Source organism: Patiria miniata, unplaced genomic scaffold (assembly GCF_015706575.1).
Source record: "Patiria miniata isolate m_02_andy unplaced genomic scaffold, ASM1570657v1 HiC_scaffold_13, whole genome shotgun sequence".
NCBI classification, from domain to species: domain Eukaryota; kingdom Metazoa; phylum Echinodermata; class Asteroidea; order Valvatida; family Asterinidae; genus Patiria; species Patiria miniata.
In genome coordinates this window covers 13,651,449-13,678,625 of record NW_024037051.1, presented here as the reverse complement: position 1 = coordinate 13,678,625, position 27,177 = coordinate 13,651,449, and the positions used below count along the sequence as shown (strand labels likewise).

The 27,177-nt window shown below is 39.6% G+C and overlaps 1 protein-coding gene and 1 long non-coding RNA gene across 5 annotated transcripts; one reads left to right on the top strand and one right to left on the bottom strand.

The window, feature by feature from the left end:
* The first annotated feature begins 1,752 nt into the window (after positions 1-1,752).
* Positions 1,753-27,177, top strand: LOC119721353 (rho GDP-dissociation inhibitor 1-like). Of its 4 annotated transcripts, none has more exons than XM_038191395.1 (8): positions 1,753-2,006; positions 11,061-11,139; positions 11,736-11,792; positions 13,983-14,159; positions 14,743-14,823; positions 18,310-18,386; positions 21,284-21,347; positions 25,174-27,177. In XM_038191395.1, exons 2-8 carry the CDS (start codon positions 11,073-11,075, stop codon positions 25,368-25,370), a joined length of 720 nt encoding a protein of 239 aa, XP_038047323.1. In that variant the 5' UTR covers positions 1,753-2,006; positions 11,061-11,072; the 3' UTR covers positions 25,371-27,177. The 4 variants fall into 4 exon arrangements, with proteins under 4 accessions (XP_038047323.1, XP_038047322.1, XP_038047324.1 ...); XM_038191394.1 differs by having other exon boundaries at positions 11,056-11,139; XM_038191392.1 differs by having other exon boundaries at positions 1,755-2,006; positions 11,051-11,139.
* On the bottom strand, positions 5,201-7,305 carry LOC119721354. The gene is made up of 2 exons (XR_005270176.1): positions 6,775-7,305; positions 5,201-6,129 (listed from the first exon to the last, which is right to left on the bottom strand). It is a non-coding gene; the product is annotated as an uncharacterized LOC119721354 (long non-coding RNA).

Sequence of the window (27,177 nt, the reverse complement as noted above, 5' to 3'; positions counted from 1 at the left end):
ATAATGCCGGTATCCATTTAGCACCTGGTTTGAGAGGAGTAATTGAGGTAAAGCGCCTTACTCAAGGGCACAACACGCATTGCCACCGCGGGGCTCGAACCTACAACCTCACGATCATGAATCCTGTGCTCTACCGCTAAACCACACGTGCCCGTGGTCAAATTTAGCAGTCTGTTTGATTTAGGCTTATTTGCATATAGGAATCTTATTTTCGTTTTCATATCCGCGCATTCTATTTAGAATTTTCTGCTTTCAAAATAATGGGAAACGAGGGCAAGATGCGAGATTTCTATTTTTTCCCTTTTTTATGTTCTTTTGTTATTTGCTTCATTCTAGTCTGTTGACAGTAAGCCAATGAGCAAAGTTTTCTCAAAAACGTCATGTTCAAAGAACCTGTTTTTAATCTAAAGAAGTAAAAATGTAGGCTAGTTGTAGGAGAAAATTGAACATTGTGCACGAAAGTCGACGTTCGAACAATAAACGTATAGGCAACATTAAACTGGGAAAATACTTTTTTTAATCGTGTTCACAATTTTTTTGTTATGCGTTCTTAATTTTACCATGCATTTGCCCTTCTATCTTCTAGATTTAAATGACGATCCTGGTTTTCTTATATCTCTGACCTTTTTCTCAACGAGGTCCTAACTTGATCTTAAACATGCTTCATTTCAGTAACATGTGCTTGTTTTTATGCAAAAAAGTGATCAAAATATGGTCATTTGTGGCTGCTGCTATGTAGCCGTATCTTGTGGGGAAAAGTATTAAGCATTTTCAAATTGGAACAAAGAAACAAAGACAAACAAAGTAATCACATAAACCGGTTTCGAATTCCTTTGCTTACATGTCACAAATGTTGCTTAATGGTGAATTTGAATTCCAAAAATGACCCAACGTGAATTAGCTCCTGCAAATTTGAAGAATGATAAAAATGTGATGTTTAGCCCAGAAAACAAAAAACGGGGAAAGAGGCGTCTGTATAATTGGGCTAAAAAGCAGGTGGGTGCCTAAAAATTCAAGGAAATTCCAAAATTACTGGTAAGAAAACATTTTGACGTCGACAGTATTATTGTAAGCAACAATAATCTTTTATTTTGTTCGTAAGGCAACCCGTCGCCTACTGTTTAGCCCAATTTACCATGAACACCACATTTCCCCCTCCCCCGGTATTTTGGCATATGATCAATAATTTTTCATTTTTCACATAATTCACCTTTTATTTTTGTCAGTAGATAGAAGTTTGTGCCAGTAGATAGAAGTTTGTGAATTTGAAGCTCATCAATACTGACCTTTGAGAATGTATGAGTAAAAGGTATTTGGGCGCAACTTAATTTAAGGTATTAATACTAGCCATTTTGTATCTTTATTATGTCCTTATCTGGTCTCTGATATTGATTTCCTTTAGAAAATGTTATTCAAACAAGGAAATGTAGGTAGAATTCCAAATTCTGTTGCAGTTCGTATGTGTGAGTTTCACTTTAAAAATAGAAGTATTTTGCCTGGACTATAATTAACGAGACAGGAGATCAGTGCACAGTCCGCTATACAGTACGCAGTACCTATACAGATGTGCGTGTATATCAAGTGTATTTGTGCAGGGTCACTTTGGTATTTAACCTCAATGCAGGTTAAATTTCTACTTCTATGCAATTAAGCCATAAGGTTCATTGTGCCATTTAGTTTGTGCGTTGGTGCATATTTTATTAGTTTGTTTGCACAGAAAAAAAACCTTCCCAAGGACGAAAGCCAATGCTTTCACGGTGGAAATAACCAAGTCTGTTCAACCGTGGGCGGAGGTGAAAGCGGCCATATCGCGATCGCCACTACTTACTGATTCGTGTCCTCGCCATAAAAAACACTCTACTCTCTCAGTGCGTCGGTGTGACTGGATAGCGTACAGAGAGCCGCAGAAAAAAGACAGCTACTTGGAGCCCCTCGTGGAGATCGGTTGGTGTTTAGTAAAGCGCAAGTTGCCGCCTTATTATTGTGACTCACTTTTGTAACATCGGGTAAGTTCACCTGGTTTTCTTTTCTTTTTCCACCGGACTTCCAGCTCCATTGACCACGAACGGTTCACAGGTTTTCAAACGTAAATATATGTATCTGAACTGAACTGAACTGAAATGAACGTCGTGGCTTTTGGAATGCCGCACACTGAGTTTCAAACCTGCACTGTAAAAAAAAAAGTTGGGCAAAAGGGTTGATTATTCGACCAACGATTGGCGAATAGTTAACACGTTCAACATATTGCGTTGTTTATATTTTGCCCAACAAATTATTTGCCAAACATTTTTACATTGTAGTTTGGAGTTTAATTAACGTGTGATTCAGGAAGGGGTCAATGTACATTGTATATTAGCCGATAGCTTAACCGATAGAACACAAGACCCCGGATGTCATGACCGGAATTGTAAACAGGGAGGAGGTCATGACATCGAAGCCCACAGTGTGGGGGCGTGTTCCATTGTAATTACTGTTTACCGTAACGGCCTGAAAAAAAAAATCCAGGTAGGTATAGGTATATAGGGAAATAATTTTATTTTGTATTTTTTTTCATTTAAGTTCTGCATGCCCATAAACCATGCGTGTTCTTTCGCAAAAAAAATGTATAAAAACATTATTCAAGCATTCAAGCATTCAAGATACTCAATCGATACATTTCATTCCAAATTAATTCGTACCGTCCAGGCGCGGTTCTAGAACCAATATTTTTTTTTTTTTGGGGGGGGGGGGGGAGGGGGGCTAGCACGGTGGATCCAGAATTATTTTCAGGGAGGCGTGCTGAAATGTAGACCGGTTATTTTTTCCAGACACTTAGGCCTCGGGGGGGGGGGGGGCTCATGCCCTATTTTCAATGGGGAGCGCCAATAAAATCCTAAAATCATTCACACTATATTAACTAATGCACCCTTGTCACGGCTATTTCTTTTTAAGGAGGAGACAGTTTGCATGTACATCACAATCCTTTTTTTGCTAATGCAATTTTTTTGGGGGGGGCTAATGCAATTTTTTTTTTTTACGGAATTTACCGCGCCTGGTACCGTCCAAGGGTTCTCCACGGGATTTTTAAAAACCTCAGTGTTGAGGAAGTTTTGCTGTGATTTAACAACCTGCGAAGCCATGGCGAGGGGTTAAACATTTTGAACTTTAGAAGCTCTCTTAGCTGCTGCATTTTAGAGCAAATTTGGGGGCTCTTTAACTTAAGAAATTTCCTTTAAATTCTTAAAGTGCGATTTTTCGCACTTTTAACACAGGTATGTTTGTGTCAAAACATGGTCAGTTTCAAGTGTGGAATATGGTTTATGCCCGTGGCAAATTATTAAAAGTACTTGAAATGTTTGAAATTTGTTCGTTTAAAATTATCAATATCAACCTTCAAAATGGCAATAAAAAGTTTGAGGTCATCAATTTGGCCGTAAAAATTCCAGGTCGGTCGAGTTACCGTAAACACACCATTTTTTTGTGTGCCTAACCTGAAGTTGATTCCGCCGCGCTGGAGGAGAGTTTTCATGAACGCATTGTTTGTATGCATGACCGTCCACTGACCCCGCCTGATTAATTCCCCATGCCCCCTATTAGTGGGGCTGTTAAGGTCAGATATGTGATACAATTGTGCACCTTGTGACTAAAGCATGAAACTTCGCACGTTGGTTCTTCATGCCATGAAGAAAATTTTCAGATGTGGAGACATTTCATATTTGACCTCTTGTGACCTTTGAGAGGTCAATTAACTTTCATATGACCTCAGTCTGCGTCATAGGTCTTCAGGCCATGGAAATAGTGAAAAAATATCATACTTGACCTTCGGTGACCTTTCAGAGGTCAATGACCTATATATACAGTATTTATAGTTATTTATAAGATTAACACTTTAAACCCCAACTTTTTCAAGACCCAACTCTAAAAGTTAGGTGTTGATGCTATGAATAGCATTTTCATATGAAGGGCATTTCATATCTGACCTCTGGTGACCTTCAAGAGGTCAATGAACTTTGTATGCCCTTTTTATAGACATTTATTAGATTTACTATTCAAAACCCCACTATTTTATGATTCAAGTCTAAAAGTTGGCTTTTCGTGACATAAACAGAATTTTCAGATGTGTGAGCATTTATATTTGACCCTTGGTGACCTTTAAGAGATCAATAAACTTTGCATACCCTTTTTGCCGCTATTTATCATATTTAATATTCCAAATGCCAATTTTCCATGACCCACTGAAGTCTAAATATAGTTTTAAAAAATGTATTTTAAGTATTATTCTACAGCATGTCATGAATTCAGACCCTAAAGACAATTTTGTTATGACCTCTGATCTCCATTTCCCTTATTGAAGGGCAGACAGGGGCGCAACAGAATACAAGAGGTCCACTGGACAATAATCAAACTCCAACAGTGACCAGTGGGCTTGGTAAAAGGCTAAACATGATTTGACCCATACCACAGAGTGTGATAAGTACACAAGCTTACGTGACTATTGTTAGACATTTGTACATATTACATTGCCCTTACACAAAAGTTCTATAGAATTCTATAAGAAAGAATTCTATAGAAATTCTATAAAGCATTCTATAGAATTTTGTCTATAGAAATTTTATAGAGTTTCTTTAGAAGTCTTCTATAAGGTTTTATAGAGATTTTATAGAGATTCTATAGAAAAATGGGCCATAATTCTATACAGCGGTTTATAGAATTTTATAGAAATTATACCTTTTCTATAGAACAATGAACAAAATTCTATAGAAATAAAGCTAGTTTTATTTAGAATATTCTATAGAACTCTATAGAAAATTTGAACTTTTTCTATGAAATATTTTATAGAACTCTATAGAATTTCATAGAGGTTTTCTCCAATTGCTATAAAAATATTCTATAGAACTCTATAGAAGATATGGAACTTTTTCTATAAACTATTCTATAGAACTCTATAGAATTTTATTCAGAATTTCTGTAATTTCTATAAAAAATATTATATAGAACTCTATAGAAAATTTGGAACTTTTTCTATGAACTATTTTATAGAACTTTATAGAATTGTATAGAGGTTCCGAATTTCTCTAAAAACGTTTTATAGAACTCTATAGAAAATGTGTAGCTTGTTTTGCAACATTGTATAGACTATAGAACTCAATAAAGTTCTATAGAAGTTTGGACCTTTTCTATAAGCTTCGCTTAATAGAATTCTTTAGAAATATGATACATGTAGGTTTTTCTATAGAACATTTTAATACAATTCTTGCAGACATTTTTACACATTTTCATTGAGAAAAATTTGGTTGAAAATTAATATAGATTTCTGTTAACTTCAAAATGTGACATTACCATGGCGTTACTCTTTATACTAAATAAAATCAGGAAAACAACCATGACACAATTACAGTTGGACAGACATATTCTGTTCTTTAAAAAAAAAAAATTCTTCTGAATTTACAAATTTGTGCATGTAGGGGATGAGCAGATATCTTTCCAGTGCAGTGTATTAAAATCAAAGGCACCAATAATGAACACAGTCTGTACAGTGTACACGGTTAATGTGGTGAAAAAAGTAGCAGAAGTTGGGCTAAAAAAAATAAATAAACACATTTTTATATGAATTGTTTTCCTGAGAGGGATACTATAAATTTGGCAAGAAAGACACATGCATGAAAGACTTGTGATGGTTGCAACAATCCATGCCTATATTCAGTTTGTAAAACCATGCATAGAGCTTTGTTGAAAGGCAATGGTATTCAGACACGTTTGACAACTAGAATTGGAAGTTTGAAGGAAAGTACTGATCGTAATTTCCAAGAGTCATTCTATCAAGCTGTGACATACCTGTATATCATTTGCATGTTCATGTGTGTATGTATGGAACAAACTTTATGATAATCTTTTTAAAAGTAATGTCCATTGTTGTTTCCGGAACTGACATCTTGTAGATTAGGATGATGATTCCAACTGCTTGTTAAGGATGCATGCCGCTGCCTCCAATTTGCAGAGCCGGGGCAGAAGCAGTCAGACAGTCTTTGTCTTGTACATGCACATACTGCAGCTCATCTCGGTAGTTTTTGGTAGATCATATCCATGCATAGCGCAAAGGATCATGGAGACAGGTAGATGTAGAATTCTAGATGTATCATTTGAGGAAGTCTGCAGTGGGGAAAATGAATTGTTCATTTTGTAAATGATAATTTTTACAAAAAAGTGTGATGTTAATGAAATTAATGTCCACTAACAATCACGGCCATGATGACCTAAGAATCTTATTCCTCAATGCTGTTCTTATTCAGAATCTTATTCCTCAAACATGTCAAGTCAGCTGATTCTTATTTGTTGATTCGACCCTATTTATATCTATTGATGCACCCCTTAGTTTAGTCATGGAGGAATACTTTCTCCATGGTTTAGGGAGGGAGTTTGGGCAGAAGTAGTCCCACTAACTGGGGCGCTAGAAGTAGAACTCCTTTTTGACATTTGGGATGTTGGTCTGTCGTAGCTAAGTACGACAGACCAACATCCCAAATGTCAAAAAGGAGTTATAGCGACCCAGAACATGGGACGGGCAGAATTGACCCATATTAAACAAGCATGACAAGTTACATGTACTTTTGTAGTTCTTACAAATTGATGTTCTCTTGCAATTTTGCTGAGGAAGGAATCTGGTAATCACGAACTGTATTATACCGTCATGACTGAGACAACAACATTGACAGTTTGTTATAAAATATTGATATAATGTCACTATTCTATTCTGCAATAATTTAAGGTGGTTTTAAATCAAATCTTCTAACTCACCAGTCACCATCGTTTTCACCCAGACCCTTCACGTCTTCCGTAATTCTAGCAGAGTAGTACAGCACCGTGCAAATCATGATCATCCGGAGATGTAGGCAACATTACACCATGGAGGCACACAGTTAAATCTCCATCAAATGTGTTTGCAAGAACAGCAATTAATTCTTGAAAGTTTCCATAGGCATGCACTTTACTGCCAACATTCATGGTTTGAGCAATTTCATCTCAAACGTCTTGTACAAACAAGTACAATCATGACAATACATGTATTTTTTGTTTCCAGCAAACCCATTCCTCGATCCTTCCCACCATAGCTCCATGGTCCACTTTGGTCCAACTGACTGAATTCAAATCTGCTACACAGGCAGTTTCTGTTCTGGTACTGACTGGTATGCAAGGTCGTGTGTACATGTACATGCCGTGATGGAACTATATAAAACATGTTGGGTGAGACTGGTTACCAGCGGAAGGCAGTACAAGTGGTTGTAATCTGACCTTGCTTTTAGCAGGTGGTCACTTCTCATTCTGGGTGTGGGGCTGGCCAGAGGGGGGGGGGGTAATTGGATTAGTGTGTAGCCTTCCGTTTATTCTAACTCCTAGTTTATCTGGTGCTTCTGGGGTGAGCTGCATAAGGAGGGGTATCCTGACTTGATGATTTTATTGCTATATGAAGTATGATATGTAATGTGATGTATGCTCTTTTTGAAGGATTAATAACAATAAAAATGCAGATGGAACTTAAGTTTCTTCTTTCACATTCTAAAACTAAATAATTATTTCTGTATGTGCTTGAATAGTTCCTTCCTCCATGAATAGTTGTAGTTGTAAAAAGAAAAATTTCCTGCATACGCTATGTTATATAGCATGGTTCAAGCTATGCAAATCATGAGTAGTAACTCAAGATCGTGAATACATTACATGTAGCATGAATGATTAACAAACAACCTCATTTCCTGGCTGGAAATGTATTGATGTATAGCTTTTATTTATTTTTTAATATTAAATGATAATCTTGTACTTTTTCATAGAAATATACTTCTCTATAAAATGTATGCTTCTCTATAGAAATTATACTTCTCTATAGAAATTATCCTTGTATAGAAGTACTTCTCTATAGAAATTATACCTTTCTATAGAAATTTGGGGTCTATAGAACAAAATTGTTTTAGAAATCTATAGAATTCTATAGAGTAAACAATTTCTATAGACTCCCTCTATAGAAATTCTATAGAGAATTGGCGAGCCTGTAGAGTTCTATAGAACTGTATAAAACGTTCTAAAGAATTCTATAGAACATTTTTGTAAGGGTGTAAAGAAAGTCCAACAGTATATCCCAGTCGCAACATGTTGCGTCTGCCAATTGAAAAAAGGAAATGGAGGTCAGATATCACCCCAAATTTTTTGTGGGATTTGAATTCATTACATGACTGTATAATAATATGTGCAATACCTTTCTTTTGCAATATGGAGGCTCCAGTCACGAAAAAGGCGTTTTGACGAATAAGTATGAAAAAAAGCGAAAAATACTTTCATTGACCTATCAAAGGATACCAAGGGTCAGATATGATGTCCCCATGTCTGAAAAATCCTTTCATGTCACAAAGAGCTAACTTTTAGACTTGGGTCAGGAAATAGTTGGGTTTTGAATAATAAATCATATAAATATCTATAAACAGGGCATACGAAGTTTATTGACCTCTTGAAGGTCATCACAGGTCAGATATGAAATGCCTTACTTATGAAAAAAAAATCATAGCATGAACACGTAACATTCACATGTAGACTTGGTCTTAAAAAAAAGTTGGGGTTTAAAGATTAAATCATTATAACGATAAACATGTATACAAAGGTCATTGACCTCTGGAAGGTCTCTAAAGGTCAAATATTTTTTTGCTTTCGCATCTGATCTTTATTTTCATGGTCTGAAGACCTATGACATAGACTTGGGTCATAGGAAAGTAGTGTTTTCAAGAACAATTGTCATAAATAGTGTATTTAAAGGTCATTGACCCTCAAAGGTCACAGAGGTCAAATATGAAATGTCTCTACATCTGAAAATTTTCTTCAGGGCATGAAGAACCAATGTGTGAAGTTTCATGCTTTAGTCACAAAATCGTATCACTCAACAGCCCCACTATACAGGCCTTACGTGTGCCAGCTAACAACGAGAGGAAATTTGGAAATAATACTCGTGTCTCTGAATGTTTTCAGTCTCTGGCAGGAGCTTTTACATGTCACTTGGTGGTCGGTCAGTCTGTCCCCGGGAAATTGACCAAAATATGCCCACTACATTCCCCATCAATTATAACTTCCAAATTTCAATTCTCAAAAACATCAAAGTACATAAATTAAACACTTAACCAAAATTGTTAGTTACAATTCGGAAAGATGTTTAAGAGAAATGTTTGTAAACAGAGGCAAAATATGTGCAATAATGTTATAGTCACGCTGTATTTATCACAAATCGCTATAAATCTAGGCATAAATCTAGAGTATGGTGTTCCATATGTTTGATATATTTCATGCAAGACTTTCTTGTCGAGACGTACAGAGCTTATTGTGCGTGCTACTCGCACTCGTTCACTTTAATAGTTATTTGCGGTCTGCATGTTTTCTAGCGCACATACACACCAGTGTTTTAATTTCTGTCAAATGTTTGAGTTGGGATTTAGTAGCAGTCTGGTGACCACGTGGTTTTGCAGGATGGAGGGTACCACAAGTATGGACTTTGAGTGATTGTCCTTCAAATGAGGTGGTTCTTGTAATGTGTTTTGATGGTATAGCAAAATGCACCAACACTGACCAAACAACTAAGTAGTAACACCTTTGCTTCTTACTAATGCAGTGCCCGTTGAAAATGTGCCTGTTCGAAAAGGCCAAACTGCTCGGCCGCTGCTGCCGCTGGCATTGATTGCTTGCAGCGTTTTTGAAAACTGCTCATGAAAACAATGCAGACGATTCAATGGTGTTGTTTTCACAGGTTGAATGCACACTCACAGGTTGAACGCATATTTTTTACATGTGAACAGATTGTTCGGTCGATCAAAATTCGGGTACAAGCGCTGTGAGAAATGCAAATACAGGGCGTCGCCTTAATTTAAATGGAGGGTGTGGACAACAAATTGTTGACAGGCCGTCTGTACTGGAAGCTAGCCCGGGGTGGACACCATCCAACTTTTGGGGCATGTCGATCAGTGCCCCCAAAAGTTGGATGGCGTCTACGCCCGGGCCGCAATATTCAAAGTGAACGATCTTCAAACAATTATGGGAAGAAAGGTTGCGCCATTCGTCATTCGCTCGTACCCCCACCCTGCAAACAGGACGCTGGGAAGGGCTGACGAATTAACGCTCTGATTGGATAGATTTTGCGTGACATGTGACCTGCAAGTCGTCACGACCACGACCCTGCAAGGTTTGAAAGGCCGTTAAGACTAAGTCATTCATCTTTTATTCCTATTCATAAATGCGGCGCCCTTCTTTGGTTGATAAAGCATAACAATGTAGGAAAATCTGTAAAACGTATCTGTTTTGTAAATTTTCAACTCCTGTCAGTTGCTCAGGCTCCGTTTCGAATTCATGAAGGGTCGAAAATGCATATCATTCGACGCTCAAAATTTGTCCACATGGTCCGCAATGAAAAAGAAATCACATCCGGTGTGGTATGTATGCATTTCTATGGCAAACTTTTCGGATAGTATTTGCGCGCATTGGCTAACCGCGGTCTACAGCTGCAGCCAGATGCTTTATACATAGGTCGTGATAAATTACCCAGAATGCCATCACCACTTCCTTCACAAGATTCTGTGAAACTCATCTGCCCTTTCCAGCGCCCTGTTTGCAGAACGAGGGTACGAGCGAACATTCGACAAAGCATATATTGGACAGGACCACAATTTTGCCAAAATGTATGGGGGTGTCACCCCAACCCTTCTCTAGTGGTACTCGTGTGTACACAAACCAAAGTATATTTACCGACAGGACGACAATCTTTCCGACAAATCCAATTGATGGGGGGTTCACACACCCCTTCACTAGTGGCACTCGTGTATAATATATACACAACCTACAAAACTAAAGTATATATGCCGACAGGACGACAGTTTTGCCGACAAACCGATTGATTGGGTGGATGACCCAACATCCCTTCTCTAGCGACATCCGTGTGTACAATTAAACCAAAGATGGACGATGGGACTTTTCACTTCCCATGGTCACTTCCACGGTGTATCAATACAAACGTCTTTCCAACATGACTGCCCCATTTTTTTTTCGTTAGAAAAGAACAGAAGAGACTTGAAATGAAGGGACACGCCTGTGTGATTCTCTTGATGTGCCTCAGCTGTGTATGCGCGACGGCACTTCAAGGTATAGTACATGTTCAGGTGATTGTAAGATAGACCCTATGTAAGACTTAAAGTGGGACAGATAGGGAAATATTTGAGGGAATTGTGCCTTTGATGATACAGGCATGGCATTTGGCACACAGTCTTTTTGACCCTGTCTTTATCCTCTAACTGCGCTTTGTCTATACGATTGGGAATTAAACTATTCGCAAACACATGTATTTCCTCGTATAACGGCAGAAATGAGGAATTATACCAGTCTTGGTTAAGATGTAAAGACTGGTAGAGGTAACAAACATTGTATTGTGTTGTAGCTTGTTTTAAGCATGCCATTACACAAAAACAGACGAATTATTTATACTTCTAAGCATCAAACACAGTAAATGAGTAATAATGGCTTACGAGTATAGAACAGCCATACCATAAATATTCAAAGGACTGAGACATATTAAGTATCATAATAAATAACATTAAAGGTACAATTCAAGTTTGCGTTTACAAAATATATGACGAACATCTTAGAGAAAACATAACAATAACATTACACAACTATAACATTTGTATGTCTATCCACTTTTTGACTTAGTTTGGATTTCACTTTTTGTTTACTTTTCTCAGAGAAATCGGCCAAAGATGAGTTGCTTCTGGAATACCTGCGGCAATACCTGACCGAGTGTAGGTTTGCGTGATTGTTTGTATCTGTCATCTTTACTAATCTCACTTATAAGCATAGAGCTATATTAAATTACTAGAGTGCTAACTCCTTATTCTTGCGCGTGTGAAGCCGCTCTGGGCGCAGACACTTTCAATTTATAAGCGTGTTTGTAGAACACAATCAAAATAGATGGATTGAATTTTAAATGTGTACTCTAAAAATGCAACGCGCAAGTAGAAGATACGCAAATATCTTAAGCGCGTCATGACGGTTCAAAAAACGTCACGGCAAAAAGCATCTGCAGCGGAGGGACGAGCATACGTTGCGCTGTTTGCGTAGAGCAAAATGAAATGCTCATTTGCTGATCGTGCGTTTCGGTTTTGGGCGTATCGGTTTCGATGACGCACCAGTATGGAATACAAACGCATTAACGCCCTGGTTACCGTGCGCACGACGCTTGCGGTGTTAAAGTTATAGTCCATCATTTGTTATTTGTGCATTGTGTTCGTTTGAAGCAATAAAAGTGCTCAAAATCTGAAGAAGGGTGCTGAACAACTAACCTGATGAAGTTTCAGCTCAGTTTCAGCTGTATATTTGGAGAAAAACATCATGCTAGTACCTCGATTTCAAATCAAAAGTTGCTGAATCATGTTTTGAATTGCGCCTGAATTCAGCGTCCGAGACACATTCTCGCTAAGCCGAATGCAGCTACGCTATGTCGCGCACTGATCCGACGAATTATAGCAACCGGGGGGTGCGTGTGCGTCGTGCCAATTATTGCGCGCTTCGCTGCATAACAAAACGAACTACTAATTCAAATTTTCCTGCGGTGCGTCTTAAGAAGCACCGTTGGAAAGGCCTTCTTTCGTTGATTACTTCAAAATGACAACTTGTCAAAAAGAACGATTTCACAGGGAATTTAGTCCCCTTACTATCTTTCAACCAAGTATGTTTTTCAACAATAATTACGCTAGCTACTTTTTGGATAGCTGCAAATGATGGACTCGGGCTTTAATATGAAGGTCTTCCGAAAAAAAGTTCGAGTACAAACAAAAGAGGGACAACAGGACGTCCGAGGTGGGAGGTCGATGCTCGACTATCAGCCTGCACGTATGCAGTATACTGTTCCTCCCTGGGGATCTCAAAAGTGGTCAAAATGTGCCATCTGCTGACATGTACAAAGCCCATTACCATGAGTGTTTTTTAGCATTTGGTACTGCATCCCCAATACATTCTTTGGAGTTCAGGGTTAAAGAAGCATGTTTCCTGGCTCTTATTAATTTTTAATTTAGTGAAAATTGTTCTTCATCCCATTTTTAGGCATTTTGCAACCCACTAAAAATGGACGTTTTGCCTAAATTAAACACTCCCTGACAAATTGTCTAGCTACTAATAATTCAAGTTTTGTGAAGAAATAATTAAATAACTAAATGTCGCTTTTTGAGGAAATCTCATTCAAAAAAATGAGTAGGTTTTGCATTTAATTTTGAGAAAATAAGCAAATAAAATTTTGTTTTATTACTGCTTTAACAAAAGGACATCTCTTCGTGGAGAATGATTGTGCGACTTTTAAAAGATTCACAACAGAAATATCAGATGAAGCCAAACTGCCAAACACACTAAAGTGTCACATGGTCACACGGACCTACCTTGATTTGTCATGGCCACATTGCCAAACTTGTGCAAATATTTGAAAATAGAGTAAAATTTTAAAATATGCAATTCTTTGCCATGCGGAGTTAGTGTGTGTTCTTGGTTAATTAAAGCACACCCTTAAAGGTATCCTTAAGCAGTGTACAGACAATGGACAACATTAAAATAGTTACAAAACAAAACTATCCTACTTCCTTAAAGAAAGTCTGTGAAATGTTCACGAAAAATAGCACATTAATTTGTATAATTTCAGGCAGTTGTAGTTGGAAGCAGTCTCTGCTATTTCAGACATTGACATTTGCTTTTAGTAATTTAAATCTTCGGAATAGTTTGGTACAGTCCAACTCTGAAACGCCATGTCTGGAAAAGGTACGTGTTAACCCATGCATCCCTGTACCGCGTCAGTCTGCAGAAAACAACTGCTACTCTTTATAAGGTACTGCCCCAAACCACGGAAAGTTCTTTTTATTATCTTTTTCAGCAGGGAATCTTCTTTAATGTAGTATAATGTAATACAAGCGTTAAAGTTAATTCTGTCTCTCCTTGTCGGAGTGCAGTAAAGAGGGGAGATGAACCAGAAGCCGTGCCAGCTCAAAGGGGTACTGAAGAGCTTACCCGCGACTACAAACCGCCCAAAGAAGTGGACTTGCAGACGCTTCAAGAACTTGACGCAGATGACGAAACTCTGGTCAAGTACAAGGAAGCTCTACTGGGTAGCACTGCAGATGTTTTAGGTACTGTGCAAATACATTCAAACAAAAAAAGAACAAGACAAAGTCTATATCTGTCTAAGAACAGAATATATAGGACCTTTCAGCGTTATGATTTTGTTACTGGTTTATGCTTTTCTGTGGAAGTGTATATGCGTGTAAATGATCGAAATAAAAAAAGAAAGTCATGTTTTGGATGACATTATAACGAGACACAACTTTCTAACACAATTGGGCTGATAGTTGTGACTATCAATTTTGAGTTGAGCATGTTGTGTTCGTGAGATATGATTATAATCTTCAAAATTTCAAAGATCTGAATAAAATCACATTATGACGTCATAATAATCTCATTTAAATTTTCGTCTATAACACATCCCTGTCCATGTACCTTCAAGGTTTCAACCCAATCGAACTTGTAGTTCTCTAGATATAACACTTAAAATCTTCTTTAAGATGACGTCACCTGTTTGGTTTATGTTAATTCAAAAGCGCCCGCCTATGTGCGGCTGTGCGCTATATCTCTTTTGTTGCTGGCACAAAATGGATAAGCCAGTTGAATACGTATACATGTACTAGATGACCTTTTTAATTTCTTAAATTTCAGATGAAGGCGGACAAAATGTACTATTGAAGGCCATGGTATTTGCTCCAGTAGACCACGAGGAAACTGTTCTGGATCTGACAGGTAAACGCAAAAACAGGGCAGTTCCACAGTTATATTAAGAGGGGGTCTTTCGTAAACTCTGTGCTGTCATTCTATAAATTCAAAGCATTTAGGGTTGATTTTTCGGGGACGTCTCTATAGTCCGAAGTCCCATTGGTCCGAAGTCCCATTGGTCCAAAGTCCCATTGGTCCGAAGTCCCATTGGTCTATACGTTCCATTGGTATAAACGTCCCATTGGTCCGACGTCCCATTGGTCCGAAGTACCATTGGCCCGAAGTCAAATTGGTCCGAAGTCCCATTGGTCCGAAGTCCCATTGATCCGAAGTCCCATTGGTCCGGAGTCCCATTGGTCCGAAGTCCTATTGGTCCGACGCCCCATAGGATTAGGGTTAGGGTTAGAGTCAGTCAACCTGAACAAGTGGAATTACACAGTATTGTGACGAAACAGGGGTACATGTATATGAAGACTTGTGTAGGAGTCTACGTCCTAGGAATTATTTATGAGCGTGATCTGGGACATTTGGTGCGTGCTTATAATGCCAAAGTGCGCTTGCACCAATCAGCAATAAATTGTTCTGCGTGATCAGGAGATTAATAATTCATGGTGAACAGTGACCAATCAGCAACGCGTATTGTGAAGGCTGTGCGCGAATTAGCATGCTTTAGCGTGGGGTCCTTAGATCATCTCGTGAGTTCGCAAGATGACGTCAATGTAGTAGGAACGCGTTCTGGTGCTGTTGCCAAGTTGCAAGAAGCCAAGCTACGGGGTTCAGGGACGAGTCAAGTCGCGGTGCCGTTTCTGGGGTCTTCGTTGCTGTTGCGTACTCCCCGGTCGGGAGTAGGAGCTCATCTCTGACGGTGGACGCTCTGGTGCGGCCGGGTTCGGGAGCTGTAGCTCCGGGTTAGGTAGCAGTAAGCTAAGTGTTATGTAATATATATATTGAGTGAAGTTGTAGCTCAAGGTCTGTCGACTGTCTAAGATAATTGGGGACAAAGATTTAGATGAAATCTAGTAGGGAAATTAAGACTGATTATTGTGTCTTGATTAATGCTAGAACAAAAGGGCAAGGAGTTGTAGAACTTGGTTGAGAGGCTAGTGAGACTGTGATTCGGTGGTAGATTGCCTGTCGTGGGTTGGACACCATTCGGTGGGGTTTTACGACTGAGGCAATCATTGCCGTAATCATTGGATTAGCTTGCCTTACGAGTTTACTCTTTGCCGTGTTCTGAGCACTTTTGAAGGCTACCTGTTTCATTTGAGATTTATTGCACGTAAGGTATATATTGTATAACTCACTGTGAGGGTTACTGGTTTCCTGAGAGGGTTATTAGGACCGCTCAGATCGTGTGAGGGTTATTTGGATTACACTGTACAGCCTGCTCTGACGATAAATCGTGTTGAGGGTTACCTTTCTTGTGCGAGGGCTATATGTACATCGGGCTCATAGTGTAAATTGGGTTGAGGGTTACCTTTCCTCTGTGAGGGTTATTGGGACAGCTCAATCTGTGTGAGGGTTATTGGAACTGTGATAATAACAGGGATTATACTTGTATAAGTTTGTAATCATGTGGTGCAGTTGACCACGTGAGGGTTACCTAAGGCTAAGTTTACTACAAAGGGTGCAGTAACTGCAGTTGACCCTTGTTATAACTATTCTTGAATAAGTCCTATTGATAATCGTCTTTGGAATAACTGTCTATGTGAGGGATACTCAGGTTCACCTTGACGGTTACTAGGTTCACTGTGATGGTTACCAAGTTCACTGAGGGTTACCTAGGTCTGTTGTGAGGGTTACCTGAGTTCACTTTGAGGCCTATCGTCGCTACTTGTCTTGCTCTAATTACATTCAATGAATTACTCAATCACAAAACGGTGGTAAATCTCCACCAAACGAACAGCCCCATGGCTTAGTCCACCGTTCGTTAATTGTCCCCCCCCCTTTCGTATGGGTAGCCGCTCACCCGTTCGTTAGGCTAATACAATGTAGATATTTTTGTGGGATAATTGGTGTGGGTTGGAGTCCTGGGATAAAAAAGACCAGTCCCCTCGGGTTCCCGCCAACACCCGCCGGTTCCGCTACAAATGGTGTCAGGATCGGTTCCGCCACAGTATTCTGTTTCGGACCAATGGGACTTCGGACCAATGGGGCTTCGGACCCATGGTACTTCGGAATATTTTTCTCACAGAAAATCTTTTGAAATTAAGCGCACATTCTGCAGAAAGGGCAACAAAACCAACTTCTGTTGGTCTGGCAATATTTTTTTTGTCATTAGTAGGCATAACTCACGCTACCAGAAAAGGACAAGGCAAAACAATTATGAAAGTTGCACCACACTGCCCCATGTACGGCGAAGTGGTTGTCGGCGAAGTGACCGACACCCGGGTGTCGGTCGGGTGTCGGGTGTCATGTGCAAGCTACCAGTTCAATTATCCCCCCCCCCCCAAAAAAAAAAAAAAAAAAAAAAAAAAAAAACAATCGTAAACTTTCTAGAGGGATATTAATATTGGTAACTCACGTTATGGTAGGGATCTTACAATGCAGTCCGTCCACGTTGGTAAATATATAATATTTTGTTTGTAACTATATTCCCAAAATTGTTATAGCGAGGACACGAACGACAAATGCATGACAATGCGCCCTGAAAATCGCCAAGTTTGCATAATCGTCGGTTTTAAAGACCGCCCCCATTGGAAGATGGTATACCAGCCCCCTCCCCACCATTTTCTGATATAATTACGGATGCCAGAAAATGTCCGGAAAAAAGTGTCTATATTTCAGCATGGATGTGCGAGTGTTCCATGTTGCCCCCCCCCCCCGCCCCCCCCCCCGACATCAACAACAACAACATTAAAAGCCAACCCCCCCAAAAGACTATTCGCATAAAAACAATGAACCTTTCTCTGCCTTAAAAAAAGAAACTCACATTACATGTAACACTTTGTATGTGAAAAAGGTGCCTAAATAACTTCCAAACAGCCATATTTTTTTAAACAACCCTCCCCCTCCCCCCAAAAATATTTAGTAAAAATGCACTTTACCATATTCTTACTTAAGTCCCCCTTAAAAAATAGTGGACTCGCAGGTGCCTGCCTAGGAGTTTAACCCTGGTTACGCCACACTGGTAAGGACTTAGCCTTGGCACGATCGCAACAAACAATTTTCTCGGGTACTTGGGCACTCCCTGTGACCTATGGGTTCTATGTACAACAAATTCTACGAGCTGCATTTTGACGGCTGAAAATGTACAGTGGGTTTTGTTAGGAGATGGGTTGATTTTTTTGTTTTGCAGCAAGGTGTTCACAAAGGATTTGATAGCTCGGAATCGAACGATTTCTGCTATTAATTAACAGCCTTTCAATTGGTCCATTTCATAAAATAACAACAAATGATAGTGATGCTATGTGGCTTTAAACTCAAGGTTGTCTTCTTTTGAAATTGTTTTGGTTTCCCAATTTTCACTTGGATTGTCACTTGGATGTTTCATCCTCTTTGCTTTGTTCAAAGGTGATCTTTCTCAATTCAAGCATAGACCAATTGTGGTTAAGGAAGGCGCCGAGTACAAGATTAAACTCATATTCAGGGTGAGTTGATTCTAATTTATATTGTCAGTGCCTGCCTTTCAAGAATTGCATCAATGGAAATGCAACAGCCACATTATGGATCGCGCTATTGTGCGTAGCATGAAGATTAAAATCAAATTTAGGATTAATAAAATCAAATTCAAGGTGTCTCTGAGTAGATTCTATTATATCGGAGCCTGCGTTTGAAATATTGCATCAAGGAAAACACACCAACCAGAAAATTTTGGGGATCATGTTCTTGCTAATGTGTACACCATGGGGCATACTTGGAATTTTCTAAAAGGGAATATATAGACCTTAATCATTTGCAACAAATAAAAAATGACTAATAGTCCAGGGCCCATGCGTCATGTGAAATCATGGCACCTGGTGTGCTGTCATTTTCAAGAAAAGTGGATTATTTTGTACTGACCATCATTGGAAAAAAAATGCTTTTTAGATTCAAATACTGCCCCCATTTTACCAAGTTTAATGAGTCCACATTTTGTTTGAAGCTACACATCCGTGAACGGGTGGAGATCAGCTGATTCAGTTCCCTGACAATTCCCCGTCCTCTATAAATTGGTCTGTTTCGTCTGAAGTAAGGTCAGGCAACTAGACTACAAGAACAGCTTTCGTTTTTTCTTTCTTTCAGCATCTGCATGTATAAACACAAACTTTAACAGGTCAGTTCAATGACGATATTTGCTGCAATATACTCCGCCCAACTACATTGTGTACATCCTTTCTGAAAAGTACAGCAAAAGCAAAAGTTGTGTATTTCCTTTAACTCCCAATGCCGACATAACGCCCTTTACCTTTCAGGCAGCTTGGCTGCACTTGCCATGAATTAGCTGCATTGCCATCAAATAGGCATCAAATGGTCATCAAAAAGGCATCACATTCTTTTAGGCATCATTGGACATCAAAAGAGTAGCAATTTGAGCAAAGTTTATAAAGAAAAACATTACAGGCGTACATTAATCAGTCATCAAGAAACATATAATTGATGTAAAATTTATGACTGCTGATGTTCATCTATAGCTCATGGCATTGTTTAGGCATCAATATGAGGTATCGGGAAGGCATCAGAAGTCATCACTGAGCATCAGGCATCACAGGCAGGCATCAAACAGGCATCAAACGGGCATCAAACAGGCATCAGAAGTCATCACTGACTGTCAGGCATCAAAGGGGCATCAAAGAGGCATCAGGAAGGCACCATTAGTCATGACTGACTATCGAGCACTGAGGAATAAAGAGGCATCATAAAACCTGACTGGCATTCGAGCATTGAGGCATCAACGAGGCAGCAGCAAGGCATCAAAATTAAGTCATCACTAGCCATCAGGCATCAAAGGGGCATCAAAGAGGCATCCGGAAATCATTAAAAGTTATGACTGAACATAGAGGAATTGAGGCATTAAAGAGGCATCGATCAGCAAGGCATCAGAATTAAGTCATCACTTGCCATCAGGCATCAAAGGTGTATCAAAGAGGCACCAGGAAGGCAGCATAAAGGCAGCAGAAGTCATGACTAACCATCGAGCGTTGAGTCATCCAAGAGGCATCAGCAAGGCATCAGAAGTATGTCATCACTAGCTATCAGGCATCCAAGGGGCATCAATTAAAGAGGAACCAGGTATTAGATATTATGACTGACAATCTAGCATTGACGCATCAAAGAGGCATCAACAACACATTAGCGTTAAGTCATCACTAGCCATCAGGCATCAAAGTGGCATCAATTAGGCACCAGGAAGGCATTCGAGGTCATGACAGACCATCAGGCATCAGCAAGGCATCACGAAGGCATCACGAAGGGATCATAAGTTATGACTGACCATCGAGCATTGAGGCATCAAAGAGGCATCACCAAGGCATCAGAATTAAGTCATCACTAGCCATCAGACCTCAAAGAAGCACCAGGAAGGCATTAGAAGCTACGACTGACCATCGAACATTTGAACATCAAGACAATTGTGTACAATATTGCATAAACTCTTCAGTGCCGCAAGGCCCTATTTCGGTAAATTGATGTATTCGGTAAATATGATGGGCTCATGCCATGTTTTTAATGGGGAGCGCCAATAAAATCCTTAAATCATTCACACTATATTAACTAATGCACCCTCGTCACGGCTATTTCTTCTTTAGGGGGAGACCGTTCGCATGTACATCACAATCCTTCTTTTTGCTAATGCAATTTTTTTTTTACGGAATTTATTTTGGGGAGGCTTGACAAAAAAATTGGGGGGGGGGGCTACAGCCCCCCCCCCCCTAGCCCCCGTAGAACCGCGCCTGCCTGACCTATATATACGAGCTGCAGAGAAACGCGCTCTTAGGGCTGTTAAAATGTGGGTCTATCGCAGGATTCTCCGCATTACCTGGAGAGACAAACGGACCAATGACAGCATCCTCTAGGAGCTCAGCACCACAAGAACCCTGCTCGCCAATGTGAAAACCAAGAAATAGCTTCTTTGGCCACGCGCGAAGGACAGGTGGTTTGGCTTGGGACATAATTGCTGGATACCATCCTGGGAAGAGGCGGAGAGGCCGGCCATGGCGACAGTATATAGCTGACATCCGCAACTGGACAGGTCTGTCGCTTGGGGCTGCAGCCCGATCGGGCAAGGAGAAAACATCTCGGAGGAATCTGGTGCGGTTGGCTGCCAGAGACGGGGAAGGCTAATCTCCGTTAGCGGAGGCATACAGAAGATCAAGGATGAGAGCGGCACAGGCCCTCGCCAGCTTGGGAAGGCCTTCACCTTGCAGTGGGCAGATAACGGTTGAGAATGATAATGATGATGACTTCTGCACTCAGGCGTGCGGTCCGAACAGAATAGACTTAAAGTAAGGTTTTTCGTGATTCTTGAATAATTGTTGTCTTTATTTTTTTTGGTCTGTATCCAATAAAGGTCCAACGTGAGATTGTCTCTGGACTGCGGTATTTTGAAGCTCATTACAGAAAGGGCATCAGAGGTGAGTGAATGTACGGACATGCAATTTGTCGCTCACCCGGTGTTGCATTTCGATTTTAGTCACACAATGACCCACATATCGTCTTTTTATATATTGTCTTCGGATGTTTTCATTTCATATTATGCGTTGTTTTTGTGGCCCCTACACTTACACTTACACTTATAAAGTGTCGTCTTTTGTGATTATTTGTTTTATTTTGTATTTCGTAGCTTTCATGCATTTTTGTTTATTTTTTGTTTTTCATACCGTGTTTGTTCATTGTGTATTGTTTTGGTCGAATAAATCATAATAATAATAATAATAATAATATCCAGTCCAGTCCCAAGGCCTTTCACAAGCTGTTGAAATGACCTCTGACTAATGCATTCTTTTGTTATTAGTCATCCTCTACTACTTATGACCAAATTGTTAAAATGTATTTGTGATTTTTTGTGAATGGACTTGTAATGTACTGAACTTGAATAGAACACTGCATGGGTGCGCCTTTTTGTGAGAAAACACCCGTAGTACAGGGCAACCATCTTTTTTCTGGACCCCCCCCCCTCCAAAAAAGTCTCAATGTGACGCGACATGGTGCCCTAATTAATAGCTGCCTTTTCTTTGTTTGTGCTGAGGAACCATCGCAGTTAAGGGTATTGCTTAGGGATGCAAAATCCATGATCACTTGTAAATCTACTTTAATTAATGCTGAAAATGGATAGAACAAAATAGGGTGTAGGGAATTTCTAGAAATGCTTGAATTTTAAGTTCTAAATAGGCTAGAAGGATGTTCTGGCAATGTTTAAGACCGTACACATTGAAACACAAAATATCCACACACAAAAAAATGTGCCTAACCTAAAAATTGATTGAAATTTTCATTACAAATTCAGTCATGTACCCACAAAACCCCACTTAGACCAAAAAGTAATACCTATGGCGATTTTAGGGACTTTTCACTTTTTGCCTCCCGGCCCATTGATGCACATGTGTGCAAGAATTTGAATTTGTTAGGAAACTGGTCTATTTCGAAGCCCCATACAAGGGCGGATCCAGAACAATTTGTTTGGGAGGGGCAAGAAATCTTCTTCCCCCAAAAAGTGGGTCCAAAATTTTACGGCGTGGGTTTCGGTGCCCGCTTAGGGGCCCCGATTTGTTTAGGGGGATTTTAGATGCTCTGTGTGCAATCTGAGGCAATTTCTGACTACTTTGTCCAATTTATTTTCGAGCAAAACGTAGTGGTGTACGCAGTAGCTGCCTTTTTACGACTGCGCTTTAAAAAATTATGGGCACTTTTTTGGAGAAGGGGGGGGGGGCAGGGAGCATGACCTCCGCCCCCCCCCCCCCCCCCACCCTTTCGACTGCAAAAAAGAAGTGATGCCAGAACCACCACTGATCAAAACAAAATATGAAATGAAGGATTTAACCAAAATACAGATAAAACTCATCATCATACCAAAGTATTGCTTTCACACAAAAAGCTACATGCAGTCAGTGATGCACTAAGACAAAGTAACGCCAGGCAGAGTGCTCAGCAGATCAACGGGATGTAGTGAGAGACTGTAGCATTTAGATTAAGGATGAAAATAGCGTTGCGAAACCGATCCCGCTTATACTTCTAACACCATTTGCGGAACCGGCGGGTTGGCGGAACCTAGGTGGACTGGTCTTATTTATCCCAGGCCTCAACCAACACCTATTATCCCCCCAAAAATATGTTTTGGCCTCGCGCAAGGATGACCTCAATTACCCTTGTTATTGCCTGAACATCCTGTTCTCCTTGTCAGTATGGTGCAAATTCAAACTTGTTGAGAAATTTATTATCCGCTCTGTTCACAAGTACCCCGTCGCCGGCAAAGACCATACAGTTTGGGGTGACCAACCGACGCCATCTTGCCTGACTGCAATTTTGGAAAACAAGCTCTAAGTGGACTGTATAGCTACATAACCGCACTAGACACGTCGTAACTTGCGACGTGTTTTAAGCCGTTGTCAAAGAACGTACGACGCGTTCAACACATCGCAACTTTCGTGAAATGGAAGATACGACGCGTCGCGAGTTGCGACGTGTTACACGTCGTAACTCAAGTTGCGACGCGTCGAAGCGCTTCGTGAAATCGGGTGCTGAATGCGACGTGTTACACATCGTAACTCGAGTTGCGACGCGTCTCAGCGCTTCGTGAAATCGGGTGCAGCAGATGTGCAAAAATGTATCACACACAAGGAACGGTGCGCGTCAACCAGCGAAATGTCCCGCCCATGGGAAGTTGTTGCTAGGTAAAATGGCGCCCTCTTGTCGGCGCACGGAGCCCATCCCCAAGAACACATCACGACAGGTGATCGACAAATGGAAAATAACAAACCTATGAGCTTGCATATTTAAGCAGGGCTCGAAAGGTTCACGGCTGGTCAGTTGGACATTGCAGTCAGGCAGTCCAATTAATCATTTTCAGTCGAGCTGGTAATAAAGCTGGTCAGTCGGTCGGTCGGTTGGCTGGCTCCTCAAATCCAGGATATGCAAATAACATGTACAGTTTGAGTAAAAAAAAAAAGCGGAACGCCAGCCCCCCAAAACATATTTTATATTTGAAATAGTATGTAGCACCGAAACTAATAATGACTGGAAAGCTAATTTCATAGAAGGCAATTTTAGATTTAAAAAAGTACTGAAATTGCTCGAACCTTTCAAAGAATATTACCATTTCAATACGGTGACCCTAAAACTAAAAATGCGATTTCAAGAATAGTCGTCACAATTGTCTTCAAACATCATCAGCGATAAAACCTTAATTTAACACTCAAAAATATTAAACAAAGCTCTTTTGAAGGTCCGTCTTCTTTGCTTTATTTTAAAGTGGATTGTAGAAGTGATATTGTTTGCCTAAGCAGGGTTGTTAGTAAAGATATTGTGTACTAAAGTTGTTGACAGTTGTTAAAACAGGTATTCCGTGTCATTATCTTTGTTGTTCCAAACAGGACACAATATATTGCTCTCTCTTTTTGGACAAAACGCTTTTTAGGGTCATTGCGTTTAAATGGTGATATAGGCCTATTCTACGAACGGATTATGCAATTTCATTTTTTTTTTATCTAAAAGCAGTTTCTGAAATTGGCTTTCCAGTCGTTATTATTTTCGGTGCTACAAATTTTTACAATTTTTTTTTTGGGGGGGGGGTTGGATTCCGCTTTTTTTGACTCACCCTACATAAGCCAGAGTTATAATGAGTCACTGATTTTAGTGACTCGAGTCGAGTCGAGTCATTTTAAAGAAGTGACTCGAGTCGAGTCATGTCATTAGGTCAAGACGGTCGAATTGAGTCGAGTCGAGTCACAGTGTGTGGACGAGTCGAGTCGAGTCAAGTATTTAGCTCTAGTTAATTCGAGTCACAGATATTTGAGCACTATACAATCAATAAACACAAGAGAGAAGTCATTTTTTTAGCTTTTTAAATTTTACATTCGGGCTACTGCTAAGGGGGTGCCAGCTGATCGTCATTCAACTAATGGGGACACTGATCAAACCACGTATGTACATGTATATGTATACATTATTCGCGAACATTATAACGTGACGTGAAAAAAACCGGCACCGGCGTAAGTCATTGCAAATATTTTTCGCAAAGTTTTGCTTATGTTCTTGGGATTCGAGTCTCAATAGCCTTCCTCGAGTCGAGTCATTCTGATGAGGGACTCGAGTCGAGTCGAGTCATTTGCTCGCAGAGACTCGAGTCGAGTCGAGTCATTTGCCCTTAGGGACTCGAGTCACCAAAAATTGTGACTTGAGTCGGACTCGAGTCGAGTCATTACAACTCTGGCATAACCCCAATCAACCACTTGTTCTTTGTAGTGAACAAGGCCAATTTTATGGTTGGGAATTACGGACCCAAAACGGAGGAGCACATCTTCCAGAGTCCCGTGGATGAGTTACCCGTGGGTATGATGAGACGTGGTGTCTACATTGTCAAGAGTAAATTCACAGACGATGACAAGAATATCTACTTGGAGTGGGAGTGGAGTTTCTCCGTTAAGAGAGATTGGGAATAAGATTATAGTGATGATTTCCTACAAAGGAAATTGGTCTACTGGAAGTGCGGTTTACTTGTAGATGATGCTGTTGGTTTTTGAAGGGGTACATCATGAATGTGAAATTCTTAATTGAATTTATGTTATCATGGTTCAGCAAGTATAGGGATTATGTTAGTTAAATGTATGCCACAACATATACAATAAATATGTAATTGATTTTTTTCCCAAAGTGGCACTTTTTTTTAGAAGGAATTAATTGTGGCATTAGTCATCAGCATTGCCAATGATGACTTTTTTTTAGTCTCTCAGAAAAAGGTACTGCATGTTTCCCCCCCGAAAAAAAAAATGTGTACATGTATATGGATGCCATCATCTATGTACAGAACAAAACAAATGACGTATACTTGTTTTGTATGAACATTGCCTTTTCTCATTTTATCAGAGCAACTTGTACAACTCTTTCATTTTGTGGAAGTCTATAAAACAACGCATTTATTAGGAAATACATTTTGATGATGCTATTTGTTGTAATCGCTTATTAAGTTACTTTTGGGAATAAATGATACATGTTAGTTGTATAGCAGGCTTTATTTTATCTTTGCAGCCTGCCTCAGGCTGTAATTAGACTATTTTGCCATAGATATAGATATTTTCTGTTGTTATATTTTAATTGTTAAAGGTTTGGTTTAATATATGGTTTTGCTTTAGGTGCATAATATGATGTTATATTTCCGCAATGATGTATGGCTTGTTTGCCATAGTAGTGATCTGGTGTCTTCTATGTTGTCATCTAATTCATGGAGATTTTGACCAAGCGCTTTGGGAACCTGGTAACATAAAGCCACCAGTATTATAACAGTTGCATGCCTACCACCTGGCAAGCTTTTTTTGTCAGCACTAGAATGTAGTTTCTTTAATGAAAGCATGGAATACATTACCTCATCAAATAACGATCAGCCCATGTTGGCATAAATCTCAAGATGAGGACAACAAACGAGGACCAAAATGACACGTTATTTGAAAGCATCTGTGTACTTTAACAATGTAGTAGTTTCCATTTTGGATTGGCGAAGCCCCCTATACCTTGGAAGTGGGCCAGAGGCATGCGTATTGATTTTTGTGAAGCCCTTTCAAAGAAGTCTGTTAATGGTCATTGTCTATAAGCCATTTGCATTCTGCACACAAATGGTAATGTTATATATTTGGTTAGTTTTGAATCAATATCAGGTACAATGTAGAATAATTTTACACTGAAACTTTGTCTACCATGTCTATATAGAAAGTAATCTTGATTCTATAGTTTAGCATACTCAGGAACAAGTCGGTTAGGGTCGGTAGTGAGTAGCAAATGAGTAGCACTTCAACTTTCAGGGGTGTTTTGTTTGGTTTATTTAAAGAAACCTCGTGCTTCCCGTCATTGAACTTTAACCAAGTTGAAAAAAAGTCGAACATTCCATTTTCAAAGTGCTGACTAAGTTCAGCACGAAATCCAATCAGCACCTGCAAGTTATCCAATGATATTTAAAACTACAAAAGCCTATGTTACACAAGGCTCTATACAGGGAAAATCACCATCGTGCACTTGACAAAAACAACTTACAAAACTGTCATACTTTTTATATCAAGTTATCCATATTGGGCCTTTTAGTTTTGAAAATAATTTCAACTGGATTCAAGTTTTCTGTGCCTCTTCTGTTAGATTAGCCTATATGACTTAATTGGATGCAGTCGCAAATGAAAAGAAAGTCAATGTCTACCTTATACTCGTAATCATGTTTTAGTTTGGTACAGGAATGGATAGATAAATAAATAAATAATGCTTATA

Bases quoted from the DNA above. Each gene is read 5' to 3' on its own strand.
- LOC119721353 (XM_038191395.1), top strand. From the start codon at position 11,073: ATGAAGGGACACGCCTGTGTGATTCTCTTGATGTGCCTCAGCTGTGTA. The intron at 14,160-14,742 runs GTACTGTGCAAA...CTTAAATTTCAG, and splicing joins TAGCACTGCAGATGTTTTAG to ATGAAGGCGGACAAAATGTA. The intron at 14,824-18,309 runs GTAAACGCAAAA...CTTTGTTCAAAG, and splicing joins AACTGTTCTGGATCTGACAG to GTGATCTTTCTCAATTCAAG.